This window comes from Muntiacus reevesi, chromosome 2 (genome assembly GCF_963930625.1).
Source record: "Muntiacus reevesi chromosome 2, mMunRee1.1, whole genome shotgun sequence".
NCBI classification, from domain to species: domain Eukaryota; kingdom Metazoa; phylum Chordata; class Mammalia; order Artiodactyla; family Cervidae; genus Muntiacus; species Muntiacus reevesi.
Window position 1 is genome coordinate 179767932 of NC_089250.1, and position 24171 is coordinate 179792102.

At 63.5% G+C, this 24171-nt stretch overlaps 2 protein-coding genes across 4 annotated transcripts; both read right to left on the bottom strand.

Moving 5' to 3' along the window:
* Positions 1 to 10619: 10619 nt before the first annotated feature.
* MRPL28 (mitochondrial ribosomal protein L28) lies at positions 10620 to 13243 on the bottom strand. The gene is made up of 6 exons (XM_065923916.1): positions 13107 to 13243; positions 12632 to 12929; positions 11924 to 12076; positions 11534 to 11668; positions 11352 to 11438; positions 10620 to 11021 (listed from the first exon to the last, which is right to left on the bottom strand). Exons 2-6 carry the CDS (start codon positions 12917 to 12919, stop codon positions 10914 to 10916), a joined length of 771 nt encoding a protein of 256 aa, XP_065779988.1. The 5' UTR covers positions 12920 to 12929; positions 13107 to 13243; the 3' UTR covers positions 10620 to 10913.
* A 1298-nt stretch (positions 13244 to 14541) lies between these two features.
* Positions 14542 to 23598, bottom strand: PGAP6 (post-GPI attachment to proteins 6). Of its 3 annotated transcripts, none has more exons than XM_065923914.1 (13): positions 23267 to 23598; positions 19650 to 19827; positions 19375 to 19567; positions 18832 to 18959; positions 18396 to 18664; positions 17998 to 18317; positions 17541 to 17631; positions 17337 to 17460; positions 16820 to 16956; positions 16244 to 16422; positions 16027 to 16107; positions 15131 to 15247; positions 14542 to 14848 (listed from the first exon to the last, which is right to left on the bottom strand). In XM_065923914.1, exons 1-13 carry the CDS (start codon positions 23379 to 23381, stop codon positions 14552 to 14554), a joined length of 2229 nt encoding a protein of 742 aa, XP_065779986.1. In that variant the 5' UTR covers positions 23382 to 23598; the 3' UTR covers positions 14542 to 14551. The 3 variants fall into 3 exon arrangements, with proteins under 3 accessions (XP_065779986.1, XP_065779985.1, XP_065779987.1); XM_065923913.1 differs by having other exon boundaries at positions 16027 to 16173; positions 23267 to 23590; XM_065923915.1 differs by lacking the exon at positions 23267 to 23598 and adding an exon at positions 22570 to 22695 and having other exon boundaries at positions 16027 to 16173.
* Positions 23599 to 24171: the final 573 nt, after the last annotated feature.

The window sequence follows — 24171 nt, forward strand, 5'->3', positions numbered from 1 at the left end:
GCCGGCCGCGCACTCCCGCCGGCCTGCTCCGCGGGGACGCGGCTCCGGCCCGACTGCGGCCGGTCCGGCGGCGGCGGCGGCGGCGGCGGCGGTAGCGGCGGCCACGGTCGCTTCCCAGAGCGGGGAGCCGGAGCCCAGAGCGCCGAAGCCCAGCCCGGAGCGCCCCCGCCGGCGCCGCCCGGAAGTGCGGGGGCGGGGCCCAGAGCGTCGGGCGGGGCCCGGAGCGCGGGGCGTGCCGAGAGCGCGGGGGCGGGGCCAGGAGCACCTGACAGAGCCGGCGACAGGCGACAGGGCGAGGAACACGCTGCGCTGAGCCTCCGGAGTGGAGGCGGGGCCTGGCGGGCGGGGCCAAGGCTGGGGGAGCCGGGCGCAGAGCGCGAGACCGAGCCAGAGCGCGAGACCGAATCCGAGCGCAGGGAAGGGAGGGCCTGGAGCCTGGGGGCGGAGCCTCGGCCGTGGAGGCGGGGCCTGGGTGTGGGCGTGGACCCTGAGCGTGGAGGCGGAGCCAAAAGCGTCCGGGCGGACGAGAGGCGTGACGCAGAGCCCGGCCGAGTGGGCGTCATCAGATACGTCGCTGGGGACGGGGCCTTGGTGGGGGCGGGGCCAAGACGCCGTCGAGGGTGACCAAGGAGGGGGCACCGGAAACTGCGCTGGTCCCCTGGGGCTGTGTCATTAGGGAGGGTGGCCCGAGCGCCGAACGGATAGACCGCCCTCAGGCGGCCCCGCAGACACACGCCAGGTCGGAGCCCTTTTCTGCCTCCCATACGGTGTCCACTGACCCAGGGCTCCAGAGGTCAGCAGCCCAGGCCCGGCCCACCCAGCCGGACTGCCACGCCCTCCGAGCTCCCTGACCGGGAAGACTCTCGGAGGAGGACGGCCACCGACTGCACCTGGCACGGAAGAAAGCAGGTGTCCAGGAGTTGGACGGTTGCAGGGCCAAGCCAGGCTGACCAGGAGCTAAGCCCCGAGTGACATACAGCCTCTTTGTCCCCCTTCTCCATGCCTGCTGCCTCCTGACCAGTCAGGACCCTGAGAAGGTGGGCTTGGGCTCTGCCCTCCCTGAGTCCCCGTCAGGTCACACAGAAGGCATCCAGTGAGTGCTGGTTGTCACTAGGGCGGGAGCTCCAACCTCCAGAGAGAACTGTGGGCGGACTGGCCAGGGCCCCACCCCAGCTGGTCCAGCCAGCCTGGGTTTCTCTCAGGCACCATCCAGGGTCCTGGCAGGGGCTTCACTTCCCACCACTGCCCCACGGCTACCACTGACCCAGGCCAGCCTGAGAGCAAAGGCTTCCAGATGTCCCAACGCCTGCACAACAACCCCTCTCCCCCTCACCATTGCCATGGCCACCCTGGCCTGATCTGCAAGCCCCGCTGACTAGCTCCTGGGTTGCCCACCTGTCACCAGACCCTCCCAGAGGAAAGATGTGGGTACCAGGAAGTGCTGACTGCCCCCACAGAAGTGCCTCTGCAGTCCACCCCACGATCACCCAGCACCTCATCCTCCAGTCATGCCACGTCAGACCGGGCACCTTGGGAAATGCTCCCAGGGGCCCCAGGGCCTGGCTGTACCCCCTTGTACACACAAGGAGATTGAAGCTCAGGCCACACAGGGACCTGCTCACATCCTCCAGACCTGGGGCCCCATGTCCCTCACCCGTCCCATGCTGTCTCCAGCATGCCCAAGGCCCTCTGTCCCAGGCTGTCCCCAGCAGCCAGCCTGCTCCCTGGAGCCCTCACAGTCTTCAGGGCTCTTCCCTGGCTGCCTCAGGTCACTTACCCCCAATCTCTGAGGTCATCTCTGATGCCACTACCTCTTCCCCGGGGACACTGCTCGCCCCCACTGCCTGCTACAAAGGGAGGAAGTCCAGGCTCGGGGCACTCCCCCACCAGTCAGCCTCCTACACAGCTGCCCACAGCTGGCACCTGCCTGAGGTGCACGGCACAGAGGCAGCCCAGCTCCAGCCACCAGCTTCCTAGGGCTCAGTATAGCCTCCTCCGACACCCAGGCTTTCCTCCGTGAGGGAGGAGGCCACCAGGGAAATGCCCCAGCCTGCCGATGGCCCAGGCCGCCTCCGAGGGCTGTCACCATGCCCAGGACAGGCTGGGCAGGGGCAGTAACTACGGTGGGGACAGCACTGCAGAGGAACAGCACTGCTGAACCCAGCTGGACCCACTAGGGTCCTGGTGGCAGATGTCACTCTCTCACATCCCCTGGGATGGCCCCAGGCCTCCCAGGGCTGGTACAGGAAGATGCCTTTGCAGCCTCTCCATGGCTCTGTTCAGCTGCAGAGCCTTAGAGGCAGAGTGGGTGGGCTTTGTGGCACAACAGGGTCTGTGTGGGCTGCAGGAATCCTGGGTGGGCTGGACAGATAGCAGGACCTCCTCAGGCTGTCTTCCCACCGCCAGACATGGGCCCCCAGTGCTTGCCTTGGTTCTGCAGAGCTGCTGCTGTGGCCAGGCCAGCCTCCCAGGGTCGTGTCCACATCCATCCTCCTCCTGGCCCATGGCAGCAGATGTCCCCAGGCCCTGGGACCAGAGCAGGGCCCTCGCACCTCCGGCTCCTCGGGGCCCTCACCCTGTGGGGACAGGAAGGGAGTCAGAAAGCCTTGAGGAAAGGCTGCAGCCTGGCTTCCATGGGCTGTGGCTGCGGGCACTCAGGGCGGGGATGGGGGAACCCAGAGGAGGGAGCTCAGGGAGGCTCTGGAGAAAGGGAGGCAGGGAGGGCAGCCCCGGGGGCCTGTGCTGGAACAGGGGTGGCCAGTCAGAAGGACCACGTCAGCCACCCAGAGCTGCGATCAGACAGAGCCACGGGAGCCTGGCTTGGGAATGAGGAAGTGCAGGCTGGAGCCTTTTCTCCTACAGAGGGCCTTTCCGATGCACCCTCCCCAGGGGCAGGAGTTTGCCACCACAGGCTTTGATGTGATAAACTGTGGATGACGTGTGTTCAGGCTTTCCAGGAACTAAATGAAAAACTTAAAACCAGAAATTATTTTCTTCAACTTAGGACATAAAAGGAATATTTGAAACAGAGTGAGCTCTGAAGCCTTATGGGTGTTTGTCCACTTGGCTGAGGAAGACCATTTATCATAAGAAATGATCTGCAGGAATGATCCGTGATTGACTGAGGAGGCACGTTGAGGGGCATCAAGCCTGGTGCCACATGTGGGGGACGAGCTCCTGGGATGGGCTACTGCTCATGAGGTCCGCACCGACTCCCAGGAGGGGAGGACGAGGAAGAGGCTGCTCTGGGTCAGCCTTGTGGAGGCAGTCCCTCTTTGCAGGCAGAGCCTCTTCTGGGTTCTGCGTTTTCTTGCTCCTCTGCCTGGTCACAGGTGTGCATGGGGGTGGTGAGCAGTGGGCAGGCAGGTGAGGACCCGAAGCGGAAGGAGGCCTTGGCTCATCCATTCTGACGAGGGCATGTGGACTTCCAAGAGGTGGCCCCAGCCACAGTGGCCACCTGCCTTTCCGGCTGTGAACCTGGCCCCGGGGACTCCATCTCTTGTCCCTGAGTGTGCTTTTTCCATCAGCTCTGAGCTCAGGGAGGGGGTAGGGGGCGCGGGTGTGCCCCCATCACAAGTTCGACAAAGGATGCGGAGTCGTCACACCGAGGGCATGAGATACACACCAAGTAGAAAGGCTCGGAGCCCACACACACGGTACCCGCCTGGGTGGATGCAGAGGACTTGCCTGTAAAGGCAGGAACCACCCCAGAGCACTGACACTGGAGGGGATGGGGCGGGCTGCGGTTTCTTCATGCGTCAGGAAGAACGTCCACAAGGACACTACTGTTGTGATCTCAGGAAGCTCTGCAGCAGGCTATCTTCCCATCAACGGTCGATACAAATTAATCCAGCAGAGTGAGACAGCTGCAGGGTGAGGACCTTGGGCTACGGGACAGAGCAGATCCCTGAGGCAGTGTCAGGCTGGGTGTGACTGCTGTGGTCGCCCCAAGTCAGTCCTGGGACCGGCAAGGAGGTGCCGCCTTGCACATCCTGGGCCAGCCGGCTCCGTGGCTGCCCGTCTGGGCCTTTCTGAGCCCAGGCTCAGCCTCTGGCAGGTCCTCCACCTCTTTCCACCTGTGTCCGGCTCCTCTCACCCTTCATACCTGTGGGCAGACATGTCCTCCAGGCTGGCATTCTGCATCCCTCTTACTGCCTGGACTTCTCTCTCCAGCCTGCAGCCAAAGCTGCCAAAGACAGGTCAACCAGTAGCCACCCCAGCCCAAGTACCAAGCATGGAGGGGCGGGGAACAGGAGCAGGGCTTTCCTCAGACAAGCTGGCTCCAAGGTCAGTTCAGTGGCGCAGCAGATACTTTCTGGCCCTGCTGCTTTCTGTCATCCCGTCCCAGTGGCCCTGGCTCCTAGGAAATACTTCATCCTACCCCGGCCTCTCTCAGGCCAGGAGGTCCCACCCAGAGCGGAGAAGGAAGCATTCCAAGCACCCCACCGTTGCGGGCATTCTCAAAGACAACCAGTTGCAGGGGTCACCTGCTTGTTCCGCTTGCTTGGAGCCCCGAGTCACAGGCCCAACAAGCCAGCACCAGGCTCGTCCCAGGGTCCCTGCACAGATGACTCACCCAGCAGACCTGACAGCCCCCACACCCCTGCTGGCCCCCAGGAGTCAAGGGTCAAGTCCCAAGCCAGCACACGCGATCCCAGGGTACCCTCCACATGTGCCCAGCTCAGGTCTCTCACCCTGTGTCCTGAGGGGGTCGCGTCACTCCGTGTCAAGGGGCATAGCAGGGCCGCCGGCCTGTACTGCCTTTCTGGTGGAGTCTCACCACACGGCTGTCTGTTAAGCTCAGGGGCTGAGGCCAGGTGTTGAGGGTTTGATGTGCAAGGTGGCTCCCGGCAGCCGCTGGGGCCTGGGAAGGAGGAGGGGCGAGCAGCGCCCCCCATCCCAGCCCCACACCTCCCCACCTTGGTGCTTCCGGATCCCCTGACCAGCTGCCGCCTCCCTGGATACTTGAGCACCTGCCTGCATCAGGCCAGCTAGAGTCTCTGGGCACCTCCCTGAGTCAGAGTGCCCTCCTCAGCGAGTGAGGGTGCCGACCTGCTGCTGGCCTCAGAGGTCTGTGTGGAGCCCTCCATGAATAGGCGTAGGCCACGAGCTGGACCCTACGCTGGCTGTGGTCCAGGTCAAGTGTCTCAGGCACGTCACCAACAGAGGACTGGCCTCCCGGCCCCGCCCACTCCCAGTGCTTTCCCCAGGAGTGGCAGATCCAGGTGGAGGGGCCAGCTCCCCTGGGGACGCCCGCCCTCCTGCTGCACTGACCTCACACCGGGTAGACTGGCACCTCTGTCCTCCCTGTTCCCTGTCCCAGCTGCCCCATCCCTGAAGGCCCCTCCTGGGGCCGTGAGAACTCACACCCATCTGTTGGTTATCCCTTCTTCTTCTGCCTGACACACTTCATTCCACCCCTGCGAGCCTGCATGGTCCGGGGACCAGGGCTACTCCCTGAGCTCATAGCTGGGGACTGGTGCCAGAAGATGGGGAAGTGTGCCCAGGTGGACCAGCTGCCCTTGCCCACACCCATGCCCTCACTTGCTGTCCTTCGATGTCTCTCTCGGCTGCCTAGGAGCCCTGCGGCCGCTGCGGCCCAGTTATAAGTATGTGATTATGTATGCCGGGTCCCTCTGGCCCCTTTGTTGCTGCAGAATCTGTCATGGCAAACAAAAGTGCACTGGATTAGCCACAGTGGATTAAAAGATTTGCTTCTCAGAGTTTACCTAATAACCTAACAATCGCACTGACGGAGGCTTTGAACCTCCAAGACATGCTCGCCAGGCCATCTGGGAGCTTGCGGCCTCTGCGGGCAGCAGGACGACCGGGCGCTTTCAGGCGCCTCCGCCTGTCCTCACAGTGGGCTTGCTGCAGCGGGCCTGAGCCCTCGGCTCTCGCCAGGTCCGTCTGGGCCAAACACAGGGACGAGAGCAGACCCGGAGAAGACGGAGGCCCGTGCTGGGGGCCGAGGCCCAGGCAGGACCGCCTTCCAGAGGGCCGGCTGCCCAGCGCTGACTGTGGGCAGTGGGTACCGGGCCTCGCCTGTGTGGGCTCAGCCCCCAAGGCGTCCACACGCAGCACAGAGCAAGCAGCAAAGACACTGCAACATGGAGGGTGGCTGTGGCCGGCAGGTGACACGCTGGGCTCCACCACGCCATGGTGCACGGTCCCACTGCTGATGCCCCTCAACGCGCGCTCCTGCACACACGCGTGCACACGCGCACACATGCACACACATGAGCATGTCCCTCTTTGATCTCCAAAAGACACTCCATTTACAAGCTCTTAATCACAGCTGCCTTTTCGGGGCCTGTCCTCTGAAGTCCCGAGTAATGGGATTTGGCGCTTCTGATCCATCTTGGGCTGACCGCTCCCGTTATAGGTGGACATTTTTCCCTTTTTCCACCTTTTATTTTTTTCTTCTCAAAAAAAAATGTTCCTGCAACTGCATTGCCTTGACATGCCTGTTGCCTAGCCCTGGGAGCGGTGGCCGGGAGAGGGGCCGGGCGGCCGTTACGCCCAGGGCCCTCGCCAGTTGGGGGTCTTTGATGCCGCCTCTATGTGAAATCTGCCGAGAAAGACCCACGAGAGCGGTTTCCTGGACCTCGGTGCGCTGCGATTCGTCCTGCCTCGCGCCGTTCCCTTTGTCTTTCTTCCCGTGACCCTTCCTTGGGGTATCTGGGGAGAGGGTCCCAGGGTGAAGGTGCAGAGGGCGGGGTTGGCAGAGGGCTCTGGGCTCCGCCACAAGAACAATGGGCAGCAGGGAGCGCGTCCACCTGTCTGCCTGTCCACCCATCTGTCTGTCCATGCGCCCGCCCGGCTTACCTCACCTGCCTGGCTCCATGCGCCTGCTCCCGCCCCACCGGCCCGCGCTCCGCCATGCTGGGCCTGGCCGTCCGTGAGAGCACTCTGAGCCACTCCAGGAAGCGGGTCCCTGCTCTTGGCCACTGTGTGGCTGCGAGGAAGAAGCGTGACTCTAGGCTGCAGCTCGGGCTTCCACCGCCGATTGGCTGAGGCAGGGACCAGATGACGGCCTCGGAACCCTATGGTAGCCATGGCAACCAGCCCCTTTAGACACTGCCACCCCCGAGCCACTCCTGACTGCGGAGGGAGCAGGCGGCACTGCTGGTGGGCCCATGCCAGGGTCCCCTCGGAGGGTCAGGTCAGACGTGGCTGGGTGGTGGCTGCTCCTCCAGCAGCCGTTGAGTGTGTGTGCGTGTGTGTTGTGCACGTCCAGCGTGAGGGGTCCCTGTCCCTCTCTTGGGACATGTCTCAAACGACTCCATGCCCTTCCTGACACCCTGGCAGTGCCAGGAACAGTGTCCATGCAGACCCTACTAAGAGGAAGACTTCAGGTCAGGCTTGCACCAGGAGCTGAAGGCCAGGTCCAGGCTGGTGAGAAAATAATGGGTGAGGGCAGCGGAAGGGGGAGCCGTGGGAACGCCCCACCCTCGAGGGAGATTCAACCTCTCTTCACCTCGGACCGTAAAGGGCCTGCTGGCCTCATCTCTGCAGCCAACCCCTCCTGGACCCTTTGGACACACTCACATGACCCCCAGCAGAGCACTCCTGCCCCAAAGACCCTGTGTGCCTGTCCGACAGGACCAGGGGACTCTTTCCAACCCCAAGCCTTTGCAGTTGCTCTTCCCAGGGCCTGTACCCAGTCTGCTGGCCTCAGCAAGGCCTTCCCTGAGGTCTCAACACCACAGCTTTCCAGCAAGGACACAACGCACCATCGCTCCAAGGACCGGCCCTTCTGGGCGTTTCAGGGCAGAGAGCAGCCTGGAGCCACCCCCACCCCATGTCCCTGACAGCCTGTGGTCTTCCATGGGCCGCTGGGGTCAGCACCACCTTGTTGAGGCCCCCGTGAAGGCCACTGGAGAGCCCTGGGCAGCCCAGCCCCACCTGCCAAGCAGAAGATGGAGGCCAGAGGCCGGGCATGGAGGAGCAGGTGTGAGCTTCATGCCCCAGGAAGAGCCAGGGTTGAGGCAGACCCTGCGGAGGCCACTGCCAAAGCCAGAGGGATCCGGAGTCAAGGGGAGTGTAGGAAAGGAACCCAGGGCTCACACACTTGAGGGAACAGGCAGAGGGCATGCTAGGCTGGGCCCAGAAGCTGCTTGACCAGGACCCTAGATTCATCCCAGACTTCTTCACACTGGCCTAGCCCCACCCTATGCTGCCCAGTCTCCGAGCTTCCACCCCTAGCCTTGGGGCCTCCCATCTGTGGACACCATGAGCAGGCAGAGCCTGTCCAGGGGCAAAGTATAGGCGGGGACTCAGCGCTGGGCCCCTGGGGCTGGTAAAGGGGCTCCAGGTGTGCTGGGAGGGCTCCAGCCTGTTGCCAGGGAGCGCCAGCCTGCACAGGTTCTTCTGACCCCTGCAGGGCTCTGCCTTGGGGGCAGCCAGCGGGGGCGGGAGCTGGCTCAAGGGGCAGCAATGGGTGTGCAGGTTGGGCGGGTCCTGGTGCCTGTGGATGCCCCCGCAGCTCCTCTGCCTCCCCCACACCCTGACAGGGCCCAGGCTGCCCTGTGCAGACGGGAGGACTCAGGTGAGACCCTCCTGAGGGGCCCTGCCCCTCTGGGCCTAGGGTATCCCCTTCTCTAGGGACTCAGGGACCTCAGGAGGCAGTGGACACAACAGGGCCTCAGGACACCATGGTGTTGATGGTCACGCTGTCAGGGCCCCCAGGGCTGGCCCCGAGGGCCCCTCCCTAGTCCACAGCCACCGTGATGCTTCACCCTCCTGCCCAGTCCACCAGGGAAGCATACTGGTTGAGCTCTGCTGTCGTGGAAACACAAGAGGAGGGTTGACCCAGCTGGTGCAGAGACAGGGGCATGGCCGGTTTGCAGCCAGGAGCCAGTGCAGGGCAGCTCCAGTTTCTACAGGCTTGACCTTCCTCAGTACAACGCAAGTACTGAGGAGCTGCAGGACCTCAGCCAGGGCAGAACCAGAGGCTCAAACAGCAACATGGCAGGGGTGTGGTTGAGGGGGGCAAAGGCAGCTCAGGGGGCCTCAGCCTGACCAGGACTGGCGGTGGGACACGTGGAGGGCAGTCCCTGTCCCCTCACCACTGCCCCTCCGAGACCAAACCCACAGGCCTGGGGGTGGCTTCCCAGGGGTCGGGGAGTGAGTCAGCCCTGCAATGAGGGCTGCAAAACTTCTCCTGAGTCAAGGGTATCAGGGAGAATTTGATGAAACTGCTGTTACACCAGCAGAAAAAGGCTGCACTCAGACCCTTCGCCAGCTCGGCCCCGTGTGGCGAGCAGGCTAGTGACCCTCTCAGGGCATGCCAAGCTCCTCCCAGTAGCCAGTAGAGGCCTCCCAGGACCCACCAGTCCCCCCCCAACCCACAGTCACTGCCAATATCTGCCCCAGCCCCCACCTACTCAGGTCACATACCCTGTGCCGGTGCAGGGTCCTTTGGGGGCCCAGGAATGACACAGGTGCGCCCTTGGCTACGGCCTTAGTTGGAGCAAGAAGGAGCAGGCAAAGCAGAACTACCAGAGTTGAGGTCAGTGAATGGGGAATGTTCTGGGTACACATCACAGGGAACCCAGGCGGAGACTGGGGGGTTGAGGTGGGGAGGAGACCCTGCACACGAGAGGGAATGTGGCCCACCCAGAGCACCCCCAGTCCACCGAGCTGGGGCTGTGGTTTGGATAACTGGGCTGGACATCGCCAGCTCACACAGCCGGGCCAGGGGAGAGCTGGGCACCATCAGCATTTGGTAAAATTCTTAAAAAATTAAAACCAATCACAAAACAGGGGTAGGACACATGGGGTCTGGAGGTCCATGGAGGAGACAGGGACTGGTGACCTCCAGGGCACTCCTGCTAGCGCCCTGACCCCAAGGCAGCCCCCAATCCTGGATGACCTTGCCGGGAGCCAAGGGTCTCCAGGGCCCTCCTGCAGCCGTGCTCACCAGCCAGCTGCAGGCTCTCTCTGGTCTCCTGTTCGATAAACACAGTCCAGGTGGTATCACCTCCACGGCAACCCTCCGGGGAGCATGGTACTCCTGGGTGGCCCAGTCAGCCACAGGACTTGGTCAGGGCACCCACTCGTCCTCCCAGAGAAACCCGAATGGACCTCAGTGCTTAGGACTCCTGGGTAAAGGTCAGCAAAGAGGGTCATGGCCCCCAAATCTCAGATCAAGAGAGGCCTCAGATGCCTGGTCCAGCCTCTCACCGGGGGCACAGCGCCCCCGCCAAGTTCAGGCTGTGGGTCAGCAGAGAAGGGGCGCCAACATCACAGGTCACCTTTTGGGCATGACAGGGAGGGATTGCCAGAAGCTGCAGCCTCAAGGCTTTCCCTGCAGGACACCTTCTGCCCCCGCGCCTCCCAGGGCTGGTGAGGCTGCTCACCATGCCAAAGGCTGAGCTGGCGCGGACCCTGTGCAGCCAAGTCCCGAGCCCAGCCACGGCACCTGGCATGGCTCTGGAGCACAGTTCACCTGGGCAGGGCCGTGCACCGGTGGGAGGGGCAGCATCACTCTGCTCCCCAGATGCTGGGTCCCCCACGAGAGACAAGACTGAAGTCTTGAACACCCGGGACCACTACCCACCTGAGCTGCGTCCCGGCACCACCTGGGCAGGGAGTCAGCCTGATCCTCTAAGCAAAGCAGCACACACGTGGCCTGGCTCAGACTTTACTCAGGCTGGGCCCGGAGAGTGGTAATCCTCCTCAACAGGGCCCCTGCTGCAGGGGGAGGGAGCAGCGAGCCACACAGGCAGTTAAGACAGCCCCAGGCCTCTGGGAATCCTGGGGCTCCCGCAAAGCCCACCCTACCCAGGAACTGCGTGGCCAGCACACACAGCCATGGGTTCACCCACTGCCCATGGGCGGCTGTCACCCAGGCCCCAGGCTCTGTCCACAGTGCTGAGCCTGGCCGTCAGGCCCAGGTCCCCGGGCAGCTATGTCCTGTTGGCTCTTTTCTGTACCACAGCTGGCTCGGACAGCGCCTGCTGCTGAAGTTGCTCGACCAGTTCCTTCACGTAGACCTTGAACAGAGGCACGGGGTCCTGGAGGGGCAAGATGGGTCACCATAAGGCGGTCTGGGGAGGCTGGGAGTCCAGCTGCTGTGACCAAACACCAGCCCCTAACCCAGAGGACAGTGCCCTGTCTGTGGGAGAGGGCCACAGGATCAGGCACCTGCCCCTGGCTTCCCTGGCTGGACTGCAGAGAATAAAGGCAGAGGGAGGGGGCAGCAGCTACCACGTCCTACAGACTCCTCTAAGGGACAGACGCAAAGGCCTCCGGGTGGTACTGGGCAGACCCTGAGGAGTGCCAGGCGGGCACAGCAAGCAGCGGCACCAAGCCTCTGGCTCTCGCCGGTCCTCCCACACGCTCACCTTCTCTTCCAGGAGCCTCTGCTTCTCCACGGCTTCATCCAGCGTCAGACCGACCCACTCAGCCTCTGCCTCCGGGATGACAAACGCCTGGGCAGGCAGAGACAGGCTCTCAGTCTCAGTGAGGTTCAGGCAGCCAGCTGGGGGGCCCACGAGGAACAGTCAGTAAAGGCTGGAGCCCCAACCTTGTACTTGTCATAGATGGCTGCCCTCCGTTCGGGGTCGTCCGGGTGCAGTTGGGGGTCCTGTCGGGCGAGCCGCAACAGCATCCCTCGCTTCAGGTCCATCCCAAACTTGGAACACAGGTCCTCCTTCGGGGTCTGGCAGGAGGCACCGCATGGGGCCAGGTGCTGAGGGCAGGGCCCCGCCCACCCAACAGCTGGCCCCTCCAGCTTCCCCCCCAGCAGCTGGCAGCCCCCACACCCAGGTTGGAAGAGTGGAAGGTCTAAGAACAGAGAAGGAGGTGGCTGTGCTTCCCACGTCCACAGTAATTGACTCCCACTGGGGTGTCCAGGAAAGAACATGGTCCCGTTTACATCTCACCAGGGACCCCGGCCTGGTGCTGATATGCTTGCCTTGAGGATGTAGAAGTCAAACCCATAGGCCTCATCAATGAGGTCCAGGGTGCGCATGGTCACGGTCACAGTGAACCTGGTGTCCAGAATCTCACTGTAGAGCTCACGCTGGAACAGCTGTGGCTTCCACACCTTCTTCACCCTCTTGGAGAACTGCAAGTGCGGGAGGCTTGCTGAGCCCTGCTGCTTCTCGCCGCATCCTGGAGTGCAGGGACCACCCCCACCCAGACTCTGCCCAGGGTGCTGCTTTTCATTCCAGACACAGCACACACACAACTGTATCCTGTGGTTCACAGGTCATTCCAAACCAGGGACCAAGGGGCCACGGGCAAAGAGACGCCAGTCTGGGAGGCCTTAAAGACACAAAGCCCCCAATCCCAAGCTCGCCCCAGAGGCAGCACCGCTTAGGAGCAGACTCAGGAGACAGGACCCGAGGTGAACCTTTGGCAGCAAGCTGACAGGTGACCTGAAACCTCACCCCCAGCCCTTCTCAACACTCAGGGCTCCTCCCATCAGTACACTCGACCTGGCTGCCAGAACTGAGACTCGACTCCTGAGGACACCTCAGAGAGAGCTGTCTCCACCACACTGTCAGGCCCTCTCCCGGAAGGGTGGGCGTCCTTTCACTGTCCACATGCCCCCAAAGCCCACGCGGAGCAGGGCAGCGAGACCGCGGAAGCACGGCTCCAGCGCGCCCTGCTCACCCACCTTGTCGTTGTTGACGTATCTGTAACCCTTCAGCCAGCCCTCGCCGCCCCAGAGCCCCAGCTGGGACTCCGGGGGGTAGTGAACGGGAATGGCCACATCCTCCACACGCTCCCGCTGCCCATTCTTGGGGTTGATCTTGAACTTGGCCCCTTGCGGCCTGAAGTGCACGGGCGTGGGCGTCCGCGCCTCCTCCAGGGAGCGCAGGTAGTGCGGGGGCAGGCGGGAGCAGATGCCCTCGCGCAGCCGCAGCCGCTTCCACAGGCCGACCGGGACCTTGTGCAGGGGCATCGCGGCGAGCCTGGCGGGAGGCCGGGGCCGCCGGTCACGCGCGCCCGGCAGCAGGCGGCCTCAACCATACCCCCGCTCCCGCGACATCCTCGCCACCGGCCCAACCCTTCGCGCAGCCCCGACCGCAGACGCATGACCCGGGTTCTACCCTGCAAGACCCCGACCCCAGACCGGCCACACCACCTACTTTCCAGAATCCCTGCGTCGCCGGAACCGGAAGTCGCGCCGCGGGATCGGGGCCCTCCACCCGCCGCTGACTGGCTGGCTGCAAAGGCTGTCGGTCTACCCCGCCTCGTCCCGCCCCCTTTCCCGCCTTTACGGACGATAGAAAACTCCCTGCGGAAAAGGCGGCGGCTCTAGGCACCATCGGCAAGTGCGGGGGCTTGTCAATCTCGGCCCCACCTTCCCGCCTCCCGGAAAGAGCGCAGAAAACTATGTAAAAACTCTTGCCTTGAAACATCATTGTAGAATGTTAAATTCACCAATCACAGTGAAATCAGAGCTACAGAAAAATACGTTTTAAATGTCTTGAAAAATCTTCCCCTGAAAATATTGCATATAAATATTTCTCCTCTATAAGCCAGCTCCGGTGGCCAAGTGCTGGGTTCCTGGAGGAGCAGGAAGCCTCCTCTGGGGAGGCCACAGCCTGGACAGGACTCAGAAAAGGAGATGCCAGGAGGTGGGAGGGCCGCGTGCCCCCCACCTTGGGCTCAGCTACTCAGCTTCCCATGGCCCCATTTGGGCCCTTCAGACAGCAGCCTTACTGGGCATCTCCACAACCAGAGAAAGGCTGAGCCAGGTCTCCAGGAGTCCCCTCCCTAAATGTGCAGTTGGGTGGAAGGCGGCAGCCATCCCTGCTCTCCCGGGAATACAAGGAGATGCTCCCTAGACAAGGGCCCAGAACCCAGGGGCTGGTGGGACACAAAGCTGGGACAAGGTGTGCCCTGTGGGCCCAGCGTCCTGAGAGCTGCTTGGCAGTTTCCTACCTGGGAAGCTCATCTCAAAACTGAGAGCCACAAGAAGTGAAGGGGGAGGACTGGACAGCCAGAAGTCAGCTTCCCCCATGCCACCCATGGCAGCAGGCCATTACGGACCCTCAGTGCCATCAGCTCCATGGTAAGTGTGGTCACTCCTTCCCATGACAAGTGTGTCAGCAGGGGATAGATCAATGCCCAAGGCAGGCTGGCATTCAGGGCACAAGGAGTCAAGAAGCCAGAGGTCCATGGGAGGCGGGCTCAGGGCTCCTCTGCCCACCTGGGTGTCTCACACCAAAGCCTCACAGGAGAACCAGGCAGTGGGGGACTCCCACTCCACATCTCCCTCCAACCATCCCCAGGCCAGGATAACTCAGAGCCTGCCCCCACATGGTACCTGTTGTTTCTAGGTAGCCTGGCCCAGGCCCCAGGGGCCCCTACAGACACCAGCTGGGACCTGCAGAGGGACCGAGTCAGCTGGCAGCCCGCAGGCACAGGGACCTGGGGGTGTGGTCCTCCCTTGGGAGGAGGAAGTCAGAGTGTGCAGGGCAATTTTATTCAGCTGGAAATCGATCCGCATAGAGTCCCTCTCCCTTGGTCCTGCCCCTGGCTGGAGAGATCATCAAAGCCGCAGGTGTCCCCCCCCATGCCAGCTGTGTCACGTCACTGTGTACAGCTCATCCCGGTGGTTCTTGCAGATTTCATAGTGGCAGGTGAGCTTCTGGGCGCAGGCCCAAGGCTCGGTGTGCTGGTCCCTTGGCGGCAGCAAGAAGGCTGCGCTCCCTGCCAGCAGCATGTGCCAGATGCTGTGGGTGTAGTAATAGTTTTCGCTGGTCATCATGGAAGTATAGATGGTGAGGGCCAGGGCAGCCAGGGAGAAGCCGGGCAGGAGGTAGAAGACCCAGCGCTGCCAGGAGGGGGGGTAGCAGTGGCGCCGGCGCCCGCAGCGGTACACCTGGAGGAAACCACACGTGCATCTCAGGACGCTGCCCAGGGCTGCGAGTGTGGGCTGCTTGGAGGGGTTCAAGGGGTGCCAGGCCACACTGGGCCCCTGCAGGTGCCGCTGGCAGCCCTCGGCAGGTGTGGAGAATACAGACCCAGGAACAAGAACATGGACGGAACGAGGGGCCACACTCTGTCCTCGCAGGGTGAGCATGTACGGGGAGCCCATGCTCTTATACCCCAACTTCCAGGGGAGGGGGTCTGGGCAGGAACCCTGCCTGCCCCAGCTCCTTACCCACATGGTAACCATGACCACGATGGCAAAGAGGCAAGGCCCCATCATGTTCCAGGCGGCCCTGCGGTCCAGCTGCAAGGACATGGCGAAGATCAGAGTGCCCAGCATAAAGAGGACCTGGGCGAAACACAGAGATGATGGTGGGGTCACGGGAGCCCGAGGCCAGGCTGTCTTCGATGGCACAAGGTCCAGCAGGAGTAGGCGGTGTGGGCCTGCTGGTCATCCCCGTGTCCCCCATCGCCCCCATCACCCCTGCCAGGCCCCCTGCAGAAACTGGCACCCTGTGTCCTGCTCTGCTGGCGGGGAGGAGGTGCTCCTCTCCCAGCTCTCGCACTGCTGGGATCCACTGGTCCCTCAGGTCCATCCACAGGTGTATTTCTAATGCAGTTTTTTGTTGTCGTTATGTTTGGCTATTCTGCACAACCTGTGGGATCTTAGTTCCTCAACCAGGGATCAACCTAGGCCCAGTGTAGTGAAAGCGCAGAGTTCGAAACACTGGGCCACCAAGAAAGCTCCCCACAGGGGAGTTTCTGAGGCATGGACTTGTCCAGGGCCTGCATCTCCAGCAGCCAAGCCCCAAAGTGTCCTCAGTACAGAGACTCCAGGAGCAGAGCCGGGAGCTTCTCGGGGAGGTCTGGTCCAGGTCTGGGGCTCCAGGCCTCCTCTCTGGATGGGGCCTGGCCTAACCCTGCCCACCACCTCCTTTCCTGGCAGCCTCCAAGCAGCCAGCACAGTCCCTTCACAGCTGGAGGCACCTCTGCCAGTAGGCGACTGGTCAGAACGAGAGGTTTCCAAGTGCAGCAGGAACCCCCTTTCTGGTGTCTCTCTTGACAGGTTGTGCACAAGGGCCTCTGCTCTCCCAGGACCCAGACCCCAGGCATCAAGAGGTCACTCACATATTTCAGGGACGCCTTCAGCCGGGCCATGCAGAGGACGGTGACCCAGATGGACACTCCAGAGCCCAGGAAGTCGCAGTACTGCAGCGTGTCGTAGTTGAGGATGCAAAGCACAGCATCACCCGGCTGATCGCAGGCGTGGTAGAACTGTGGGCCAAGTGGTGAGTGACAGCCCAGCCCCCCGCCTCCCCCCACCCCAGGGAGCGGGCGGGCCTACCGTGGAGAAGAACATGGTGTAGGCGTAGACCGAGGCCTCCAGCAGGAGGCAGCGCTGCACGGAGATGGCGATGGGGGCCAGGAACATGAGGTTGCTCAGGGTGAGCAGGAGGGTGGCTACCTTCTGCTGGGCCACAGTCTGGGCTGTGCTGTTGTCTGTGCAGCTCCATCCACGCCAGCCTGTGGGCCAACACAGCACTGTGGGTGCCGAGGCTGGGTCGGTGGGGCCAGGCCAGGCAGCGGCTGCTCAGGAACCTCAGGGCGTACTCCGTGTCCAGGGCCTTGAGGAGGAAACCCTTCCTCACCCCACAGCGGGTCAGGACAGGTGTGGGCAAATGGAGGCCAGTGTGGGCAGGTGTGAGCAGGGGAAACCAAGGCCAGAAAGCAGTCCCATCTCCAGGGGTGTCTCTGTGAGCCCACACAGGGGTCAGGGGGCACAGCAGGCCGGGGAAGGAGGCAGTGGCCCCCACTCTTCGGGGCACCCTCCAACCTTGGCCGAGCTGGGGTGGCTGCCAGCAAGAGACCCAGGGCTGGGGTCCATGGGCACAGGTGCAAGGTGCATCAGGATCATCCCTACCTGCCCTGCAGCTGCAGCCTGCATACAGGTAGCCGTGTCTACGCAGCAGAAGGCACTGGCCGTAGGGTCCGCAGTCGTTCAGGCAAGGCACCAAGTACAAGGTGGTGTCCACAAGGACCGAGGCCTGCACGCACTCCCTGCGAGGAAGGGGCCCCAGGAAGGCTGGCTGCGGAGGTCTGCTGGCCAGTCCCTCTCTGGAGCTCCCTGAGGGCCTTGGACACCTGAACTCAGAGTTGAGGCACCTGGGCCCCGGAGGACTGCAACCACAAGGGGCTCTGCAAGGCCAGGACACCCTTTCCCTGCCCACCTGCCTGGGGCTGGGACCAGCGTCCCCGCTTGCGTCCTCGCTCTCGGAGCTGCCACAGGAGGAGTGGCCGGGGAGAGAGGGGGACCCCGCAGGAGGCAACTGACCCGGCACGGCTGGAGGAAGACAGGTCACCCCCAAACTGGGATGCAGGCAGCCCCATCCACAGTCCTGAGCACAACCACTTGGCCGCCTGCCCCCAAGTTTACTTACTCAGGCCTCTCAGGGCAGAGGACCTGCAAGGAGAGGTACCAGTTGTCTGTCTCTGGGTAGGGGATGCTGAGGTTGACCGTGGGAGACGAGGCACTCAGGGACAGGGGGTAGCCCTGGAAGAAGGCTGCAGGGAGACAGTAGGAAGGCCCGGTCAGAGGCGGCCAGATGCCCACCGGTCCCTGGGCTGGTCGCGCCTGCCAGTACCTGTGGTGCAGTTGAGTGAAGTGTTGAAGCTGAGGAAGGGCGAGCCGGCGGTCACACAGGCCACCACCGAGGTGTTGTCGGCAATCACGGTCTAGAAGGGAGGCCAAGCAGGGTCAGTCCCCAGCCTCCTCCTCACGCTCACCTCTGGTACTAGGGGCTATTCTCTGTGGCTCCCACTGGCTTGGGGTTCACCAGGACCTTCCCCCCCAGGCCAAAGGTCCCAGCCTCAGCCCTTGCCCCCGTGCAGCCCCAGGCCTGCCGACAGGCCTGTTTCTCAATTGGCACCTCTGCCAGCCCAATGCCCTGCCAGGCTCACTCTGTTGCCAGGAAGGCCATTCCGACCCAATCTCCATAGCAAAGTGAGCACAGGAAGGCCTAAGCAGTCCTTGCAACTCGGGTAGGTCTGAGCCCCAGGCCCTGGGTCCCAATCCCGACCCGACCTCGAGGACCAGGGTACCTGGTTGATGTTCACGGAGATGCTGAGGGAGCCCCCACTGTCCATGCCCGTGTTGAGGTACAGTTGCATCACCGAGGGCATGTCTGACTGCACGAGCACTGAGACCCTGTCCAGGGGCCGGAAGCGCACGGACACCACGTCCATGTCTTCCCGTAGGACAGGGAAGCTCCTGAGGCAAAAGGGGCCACTGCCCGCCTCGCCGCTCTGGTGCAGGTCCTGGGTGTTGGGGCTCGGGGGCGGCGGGCCCGTGGAGGCGTTGCTGCTCTGGTTGGGGCTATTCTGCAGAGGGTGCTGGAGGTTCACAGTCCATGGTCTGCAGGCTGTCAGGACCACAAGGGGCTCAGCGCAGGCAGGCCTGGGGGTGGAGGGGGGCAGAGCAACCTCCCCGCACAGCCCACCTGTGAGGGCAGCCACAGCACTAAACGTCACCAACACGCGGGGCCCCGCCAGGCTCTTGACCGTCACTTGCAGCCACCGTTCCCAGGGTGGTGAGGGCAGCAGCAGGCGGCAGGCCGTGGTGGGGTCGCTACAAGTGAGCACCTTCTGGAAGTTTCCTGGCAGGGTGGCCGAGCCCACAGTGAGGTGCACAGGGCAGCCCAGGTTCCCATTGGACACACAGCCCTGCAGCTCCAGCCGCAGCTCCTGGGTGTGCTTGGGGATGAAGACTCTGTAGCCAAGGGGACACGGCCTTGCTTGGGTTCTGCAGCTTCAGCCCACCTCCCCGACCCCGTGCTTAAATTCACCCTCCAGGGTGGGGACCAAGAGCTGGACCCCCCACCTTTTCACTTGCCCTGAGGACAGCTGGGCTGTCGACTCCAGCAAGCCTGCACTTACTTGAGGTAGCTGGGCTGGGAGAGGAGGACCAGGGGGAGGGGCACGTCAGGTTCCAGGATGGACATCTCAACCACTCGCACGACCAGCATGTCCGGCTGGAAGATGTAGGCACAGGTGGGAACAAAATCCTGAGGAAAGAGCAGGGACAGGGAAAGAAGGTGAAGGGGTGCTGGCCCAGAGGGGCGAGGCTGGCCCGGAGTGGGCAGGGTTGGAGCAGATGGGGTGGGGCTGGCCCAGAGGGGCAGGGATGGACCGGGGGCAGGGTTGGAGCGAATGGGGCGGGGCTGGCCCAAAGGGAGTGTGGCTGGCCCTGGGGGGAGGGGTTAGAACAGATGGGGCGGGACTGGCCCAGAGGGGCAAGGACGGACTGAGGGCGAGTGACTGGTCTGCAGCGGGCAGGGCTGGCCCAAAGAGCCTGGGGTTGGGGGGCAGGGCTGGGCAGCAGAGCCCTGAGCAATGTCGGCCCTAAGAAGGCGAACAACAGGGACCAGTCATTCGTGCCCTGAGCGATGCTGCCCCCATCCCCAGAGGGAGTGCCCTTACCTTCACCTCAATCTTATGGGAGGAGGGGGGCAGGTGGGCGGCCACAAACCAGTCCCCAGGTGCTGGGTAGGAGACGTTGACGGAGGCGTTGCCCTGCAGCATTTTGAGGAGGAAGGAGGGCTGCACGGAGGTACTGTTGGCGAAGCTGGTGCCCAGTGGGTTGATCACAGGAGGGGCGCCGTACCGGAAGTACCTGGAGGCAGGGAGAGCAGGGAGGGCTCGGGTGTGGCCCTGGGCGGCTCCAGCAGGCAGGCAACGAGCAGGCTGGCACCTACACGGTGGTCTCCACGTTGTTGCAGGTGGAGCCGCTGCCCTGGGTGACCTGCAGCAGCCAGCGCAGCAGCACCGTGTCCGGGGGCACACGGAAGTGGAAGAGCCGGGCGCTGCCATACCAGCTGTAGAAGGCCAGCTTCTGCGGGGCCTGGGAAAACTGCTCTGACACCAGCCTGGAGTCTGCAGAGAAGGCACTGTCAGGCGGCCAGGGAGCCAGGGAGCCCTCCCCTGGGGACAAGACGGAGAAAGGCGGAAGGCGGAGGCCCTTCTGCCTGGCCTGGCCTCAGAGAAGCAGCCAGGGGAGCCATGGAGCCCCTGGGATGCCTGGCACACCACCCCCAACCTGGGAAAAGTCACTGTTGCCCCCGAGCCCCTGGTGAGGGCTGGGGCTCGGAAGCTTTCACTCAAGAATCACGTTCTAAAAAGAAAAAAAAAAAAAGAATCACGTTCTCACCCATGTCTGCACATCCATCTTCCTAACCCCTCCAGCCCTGCCAACGACCTCCAACTCACAGGCTCAGTCCCCCAGATCTCTGCATCCCACCCACCAGGCACCCACAATCAACAAGTCCACAGGCCCCAACACCAATCACATGTTGGGTCAACATGAGGTCAAGTGCCTCAAATCTCAGAAGCAGGAAGAGCCCCCCTCAGAGGGCTGCATCTCTCCACACTGCTCACAGCCCCCGGGGCCCCCCCACCGCAGCCCTGGCACACCTGGGGCTGAGGGATGGAGGATGAAAGGCACAGGAAGAGGTCAAGGTGGGAGCCCCATCCCTCCTCCCATCTGCCCTGGGCACTGGAGGCCAGGACACACCCCACCTCCCCTGAGTCTCCCCAGTGCTGGGATCCCTGGTCCTGGTTGCAGCGGACAGGGCAGGGCGATCAGGTCCAGAGGGTGGCTGCCTGCTCAGGCCATGATTTGGGGTTTCAGGAAGAGCCGCTGTCCGTCCTCACCCAGACAGGAGGCGAGCAGAGACCCTGTGTGTGTGTTGGGGGGGGCAGCTAGGCTGGAGCGGCTGCTTCAGTGGGCACAAGCCCCTGCAGAGTGGCACAGGGACAAAGCAGGGGTTGGCAGCACACAAGCTAGCTGCCTACGCCCCACCCCGGACCTCCCCAGTCCTGGCAGTGTCTCCCAGCCCCTCACCTCCATGGCTCCTCTCCCCAACACACTCCGCAAGTTGTCACCTGAGGCCCCTCCTGTCACACCAGCCTTTCCAAACCAGCTCTAAAGGTCTCTGGAGACCCCACCCTGGATTAGGAGCCTCCTAGGAGAGTCCATTAACCAGTACAACCTCGTGTCTGGGGCCCACGGCATAACCACCTGCCCCACGAATGGGTAAGAATGCTCTTAGGCCTGCCAAGAACAGGCACACCCAGGCGCTCTGTGTCCAGGGGTGACTAAGGAGGTGCCTGGGCTGCTCAGCAGGAAGCATGGCCCCACCGCCAGCTCAGGCCTTGTTCGCGGAGTGACCTTGACCGTCCCTTCTCCGGCCTGGGCCCAGCTTCCTCTTAGTTGGCTGAGTAGGACAGCACCTCCCTTCAGCTGCCCCTCCCTCCATGGTTAATGGATGTTAAAGTGCTTCAGGAAGAAACACACTGTGAACACAGCAGGGTGGGGCCACCCTCTCCTCCCCCTGCCCCACTGGGAGGGTGGCAGCCCACACCATCCCAGCAGCAAGCCCGGGGCCCCTCCACCGGGCCAGGTGAGCAGGTGAGCCAGCCTCCTGACACCCATGGGAGCACCTTGAAAAGAGTAGCCCACTTACAAAGCCATCTGAGCTCCCAGGAGCCCAGTATGGGGGACTGGGCAGGGTTAGGCACCACACAGCATAGGCACCAGGCTTTCCAGGTATCTGCTGGTCACCAGGCTCCAACTGCCAGCTGTGGCCTGAGTGCTAAGAGACTAGGAGCCACTGAACTAATATAAACTTTTTCCTGAGGCTGTTGCACCATCCCCCCACTACCACCACCACAGGATCACAGGGCCTTAGAGAAATAGCCAGTCAGCCTCCGAGCACCCAGCTGCTGGACATGGCCAGGCAGGAGAGGTTCAGCTGTGGCATGCAATCCCCTGGCCTGAGAGGGACTGGGTCCTCTGGCTCCCCCGCCAGCCCTGGACACCTGCAATTCAGTGGTTATAAAGTCTCCTCAGGGCGCACAAGAGATAAGACCTCCCACCAGGCCACCCAGCCCCTCCATCCCATCCCCAGCCCTGCACCCCGACCTCCCTGCCCAAGACGCCCACTCCATTATCTTGGTGAATGTACCAGGCCATTCACACATCTGAGCCAGATGTGGAAGTCACATTTCCAGTATCAGGAAGCACCAGCCACATGCACACTTGCTCTGCTCACAACCCCCTCCAAGGACACAGTGTTGGGGGTAGGAGAAAGAAAGTCCCTGAGCCAGTCTGGGGACCCTAGTAAGGGGATCCTCTCCCACATCCTCCAAACCAGCACAGGCACCCAGTACGGAGACCCTGCCCACCCAGAGACTCCAGAAGCCAGGATCACACAGAAAGCAGGATCAGTTCAGCAGGCCCAGGAGGGGAGCGGCTGCCCAAGGTTTTCTCCGTACCTAGCCCTGACTCGGGAGAAGGAAGAAAAGGAGAAAGTAGGGGTGGTGGTCCCCAGCGGAGCGCTTTCATCAGGGGCCAGCCTTGGGGAAACTGCCTTTTGGTTCAAGCTAAGCCAGGCTCAGAAACCAGAGGCACAGCCCTCAGAGAAACAGGAGCTTGGAGGAGCAAGATCTCAGAGAAGGGGGGGATGGGCTGGGAGCCAGCCCCATGCTGTGCTGGATAAGCTGCCTACCGCCTCCTGGGGCATCTGGGCCCTCCCAGCCCCGCCAGCAAGCCGTCAGAGAGCCCAAGGCCACAGAAGTCAGATAGTTTACTCAGCACCCCCAGGCGCCCAGCAGCACCTTCTGGTCTAGCCGCCCCCTTGGGCCTTCATCACCCAGAGCCGAAGTTCCCAAACGGCACAGAGGTGGCCATTTCTCTGAACCACTCTGGCCTATGAGCGTCCCGGGGACCACTGGGAGTCCACCCTCCAACAAGCGAGGCCAGCTGTTGAAGGTGACTGCACTGGGGTAGTGGTCACTGTGGGAGAGGCGGAGCCATGACACGCACCTGGCTGCGACTCCAGGATCTAAGCAACTTTCTCCAACTCTGCCCCTCTCCCAGACCAGATGGCGTCCAGGAACCCCGCTGCCCAAGGTTTCCTCCTGGGGACTCGCACTCACAGCCCTTGGAGTCAAAGGAGAGTCCCCCCTGGGCCGCTCAACCTCACCCTGGTGCCCGAAGGTCCTACCCGACCGGAACGTTGGGAGGAGGAAGGAAAGGAGAGCTTGCTTCAAGGGGACAGTCTGGCCGAACCTGGCCCTGGGCACAGAGGAGGGGGAGAGGGCGTCCTTTCTGTCCGATCGCTCTCACACTCGGCGCCCTGCAAGGGGGCGCCGTGCGCCCCCAACACGGCGTGAGGACCTGAGGCCTACGTCCCTGCCAGGTGAGCGCACAGGTGCCCCCAGGTGAGTCACAATCCCGGACCCGCCCCCCCCTTCCCCCCCGCGCCCCCGCCCGCGCCCCGGGGATGGCGCCCGCGGGTCCGCGCTCGCTTACCGCTCTTTCTGCCGTCGCCAGCGGCGGCAGGCGGGGACCGAGAGAGCAGCAGCAGCAGCAGCGACATCACCACCGCCACCGCCGCGCCCCCGGTCCCAGTCCCAGCCCCGCGCATGGCTCCGCGCTCGGCCAGGCGCTACCCGGCCCGCGCACCAGGCCGGCCGCCCCCGCCGCCGCTCGGGCAGCCACCGCCGCCACTGCGGCCCCCGCCGCCGCCTCTGCCCAGGGCTCCCATCCTCCGGGCCGGTCCCGGCCGCCGGCGCCCCGGGCACTTCCGCCTGTGAGGCCCCGCCCCGCCGGAGTCCGGGCGGAGAGGGGCGCTGGGTGAATAGCTGCGCGCGGGGGGCGCGCGTGGAAGGCGATCGGAAGGAGGATGCGGGACAGAGGGGCGACGCGGGGCGGTGACATGGGGCGAGGGAGGGTGACACGAGGCCGGGTGCGACGCGGGGCTGGGGGCGTCCTGCGGATCAAGAGGGCGCTCTGGGAAAATGGGTCAGAGGTGGGTCAGGACTGAGCGGGAACGCGGGTCTGCCACTGCGCGCAGAGTAGCGGAGGCGAGGCGGGATGCGGTGGAGGGTCGCGGGACACGGGGGGCGGAGTGGGGGCAGAAGGTGGCGCCGGACCCAGAGGACCGCGGGGGTCTTGGTTCTGAGGCAGAAATGGTGCGGCGTGGCTTGGAATGCGCAGGAGATTCGAGGCAGCCGCAGAGCGCCCCACATGTGTCTGGGGGCACCCGGGTCGCTGCGTGGCTGGCTGGGCGCCGCGGGAGGTCCGGCCCGCCGGCGGCCGCTCCCGCCTCCCGGATCTAGAGTCCCCGGCGGGGCCTCCCCGCGCGCCACACCACAAAGGCGCTACGAGTGTGGGTGAAAAACACTTCCATGGAAAGATGAAGAGGCTCCTGCACA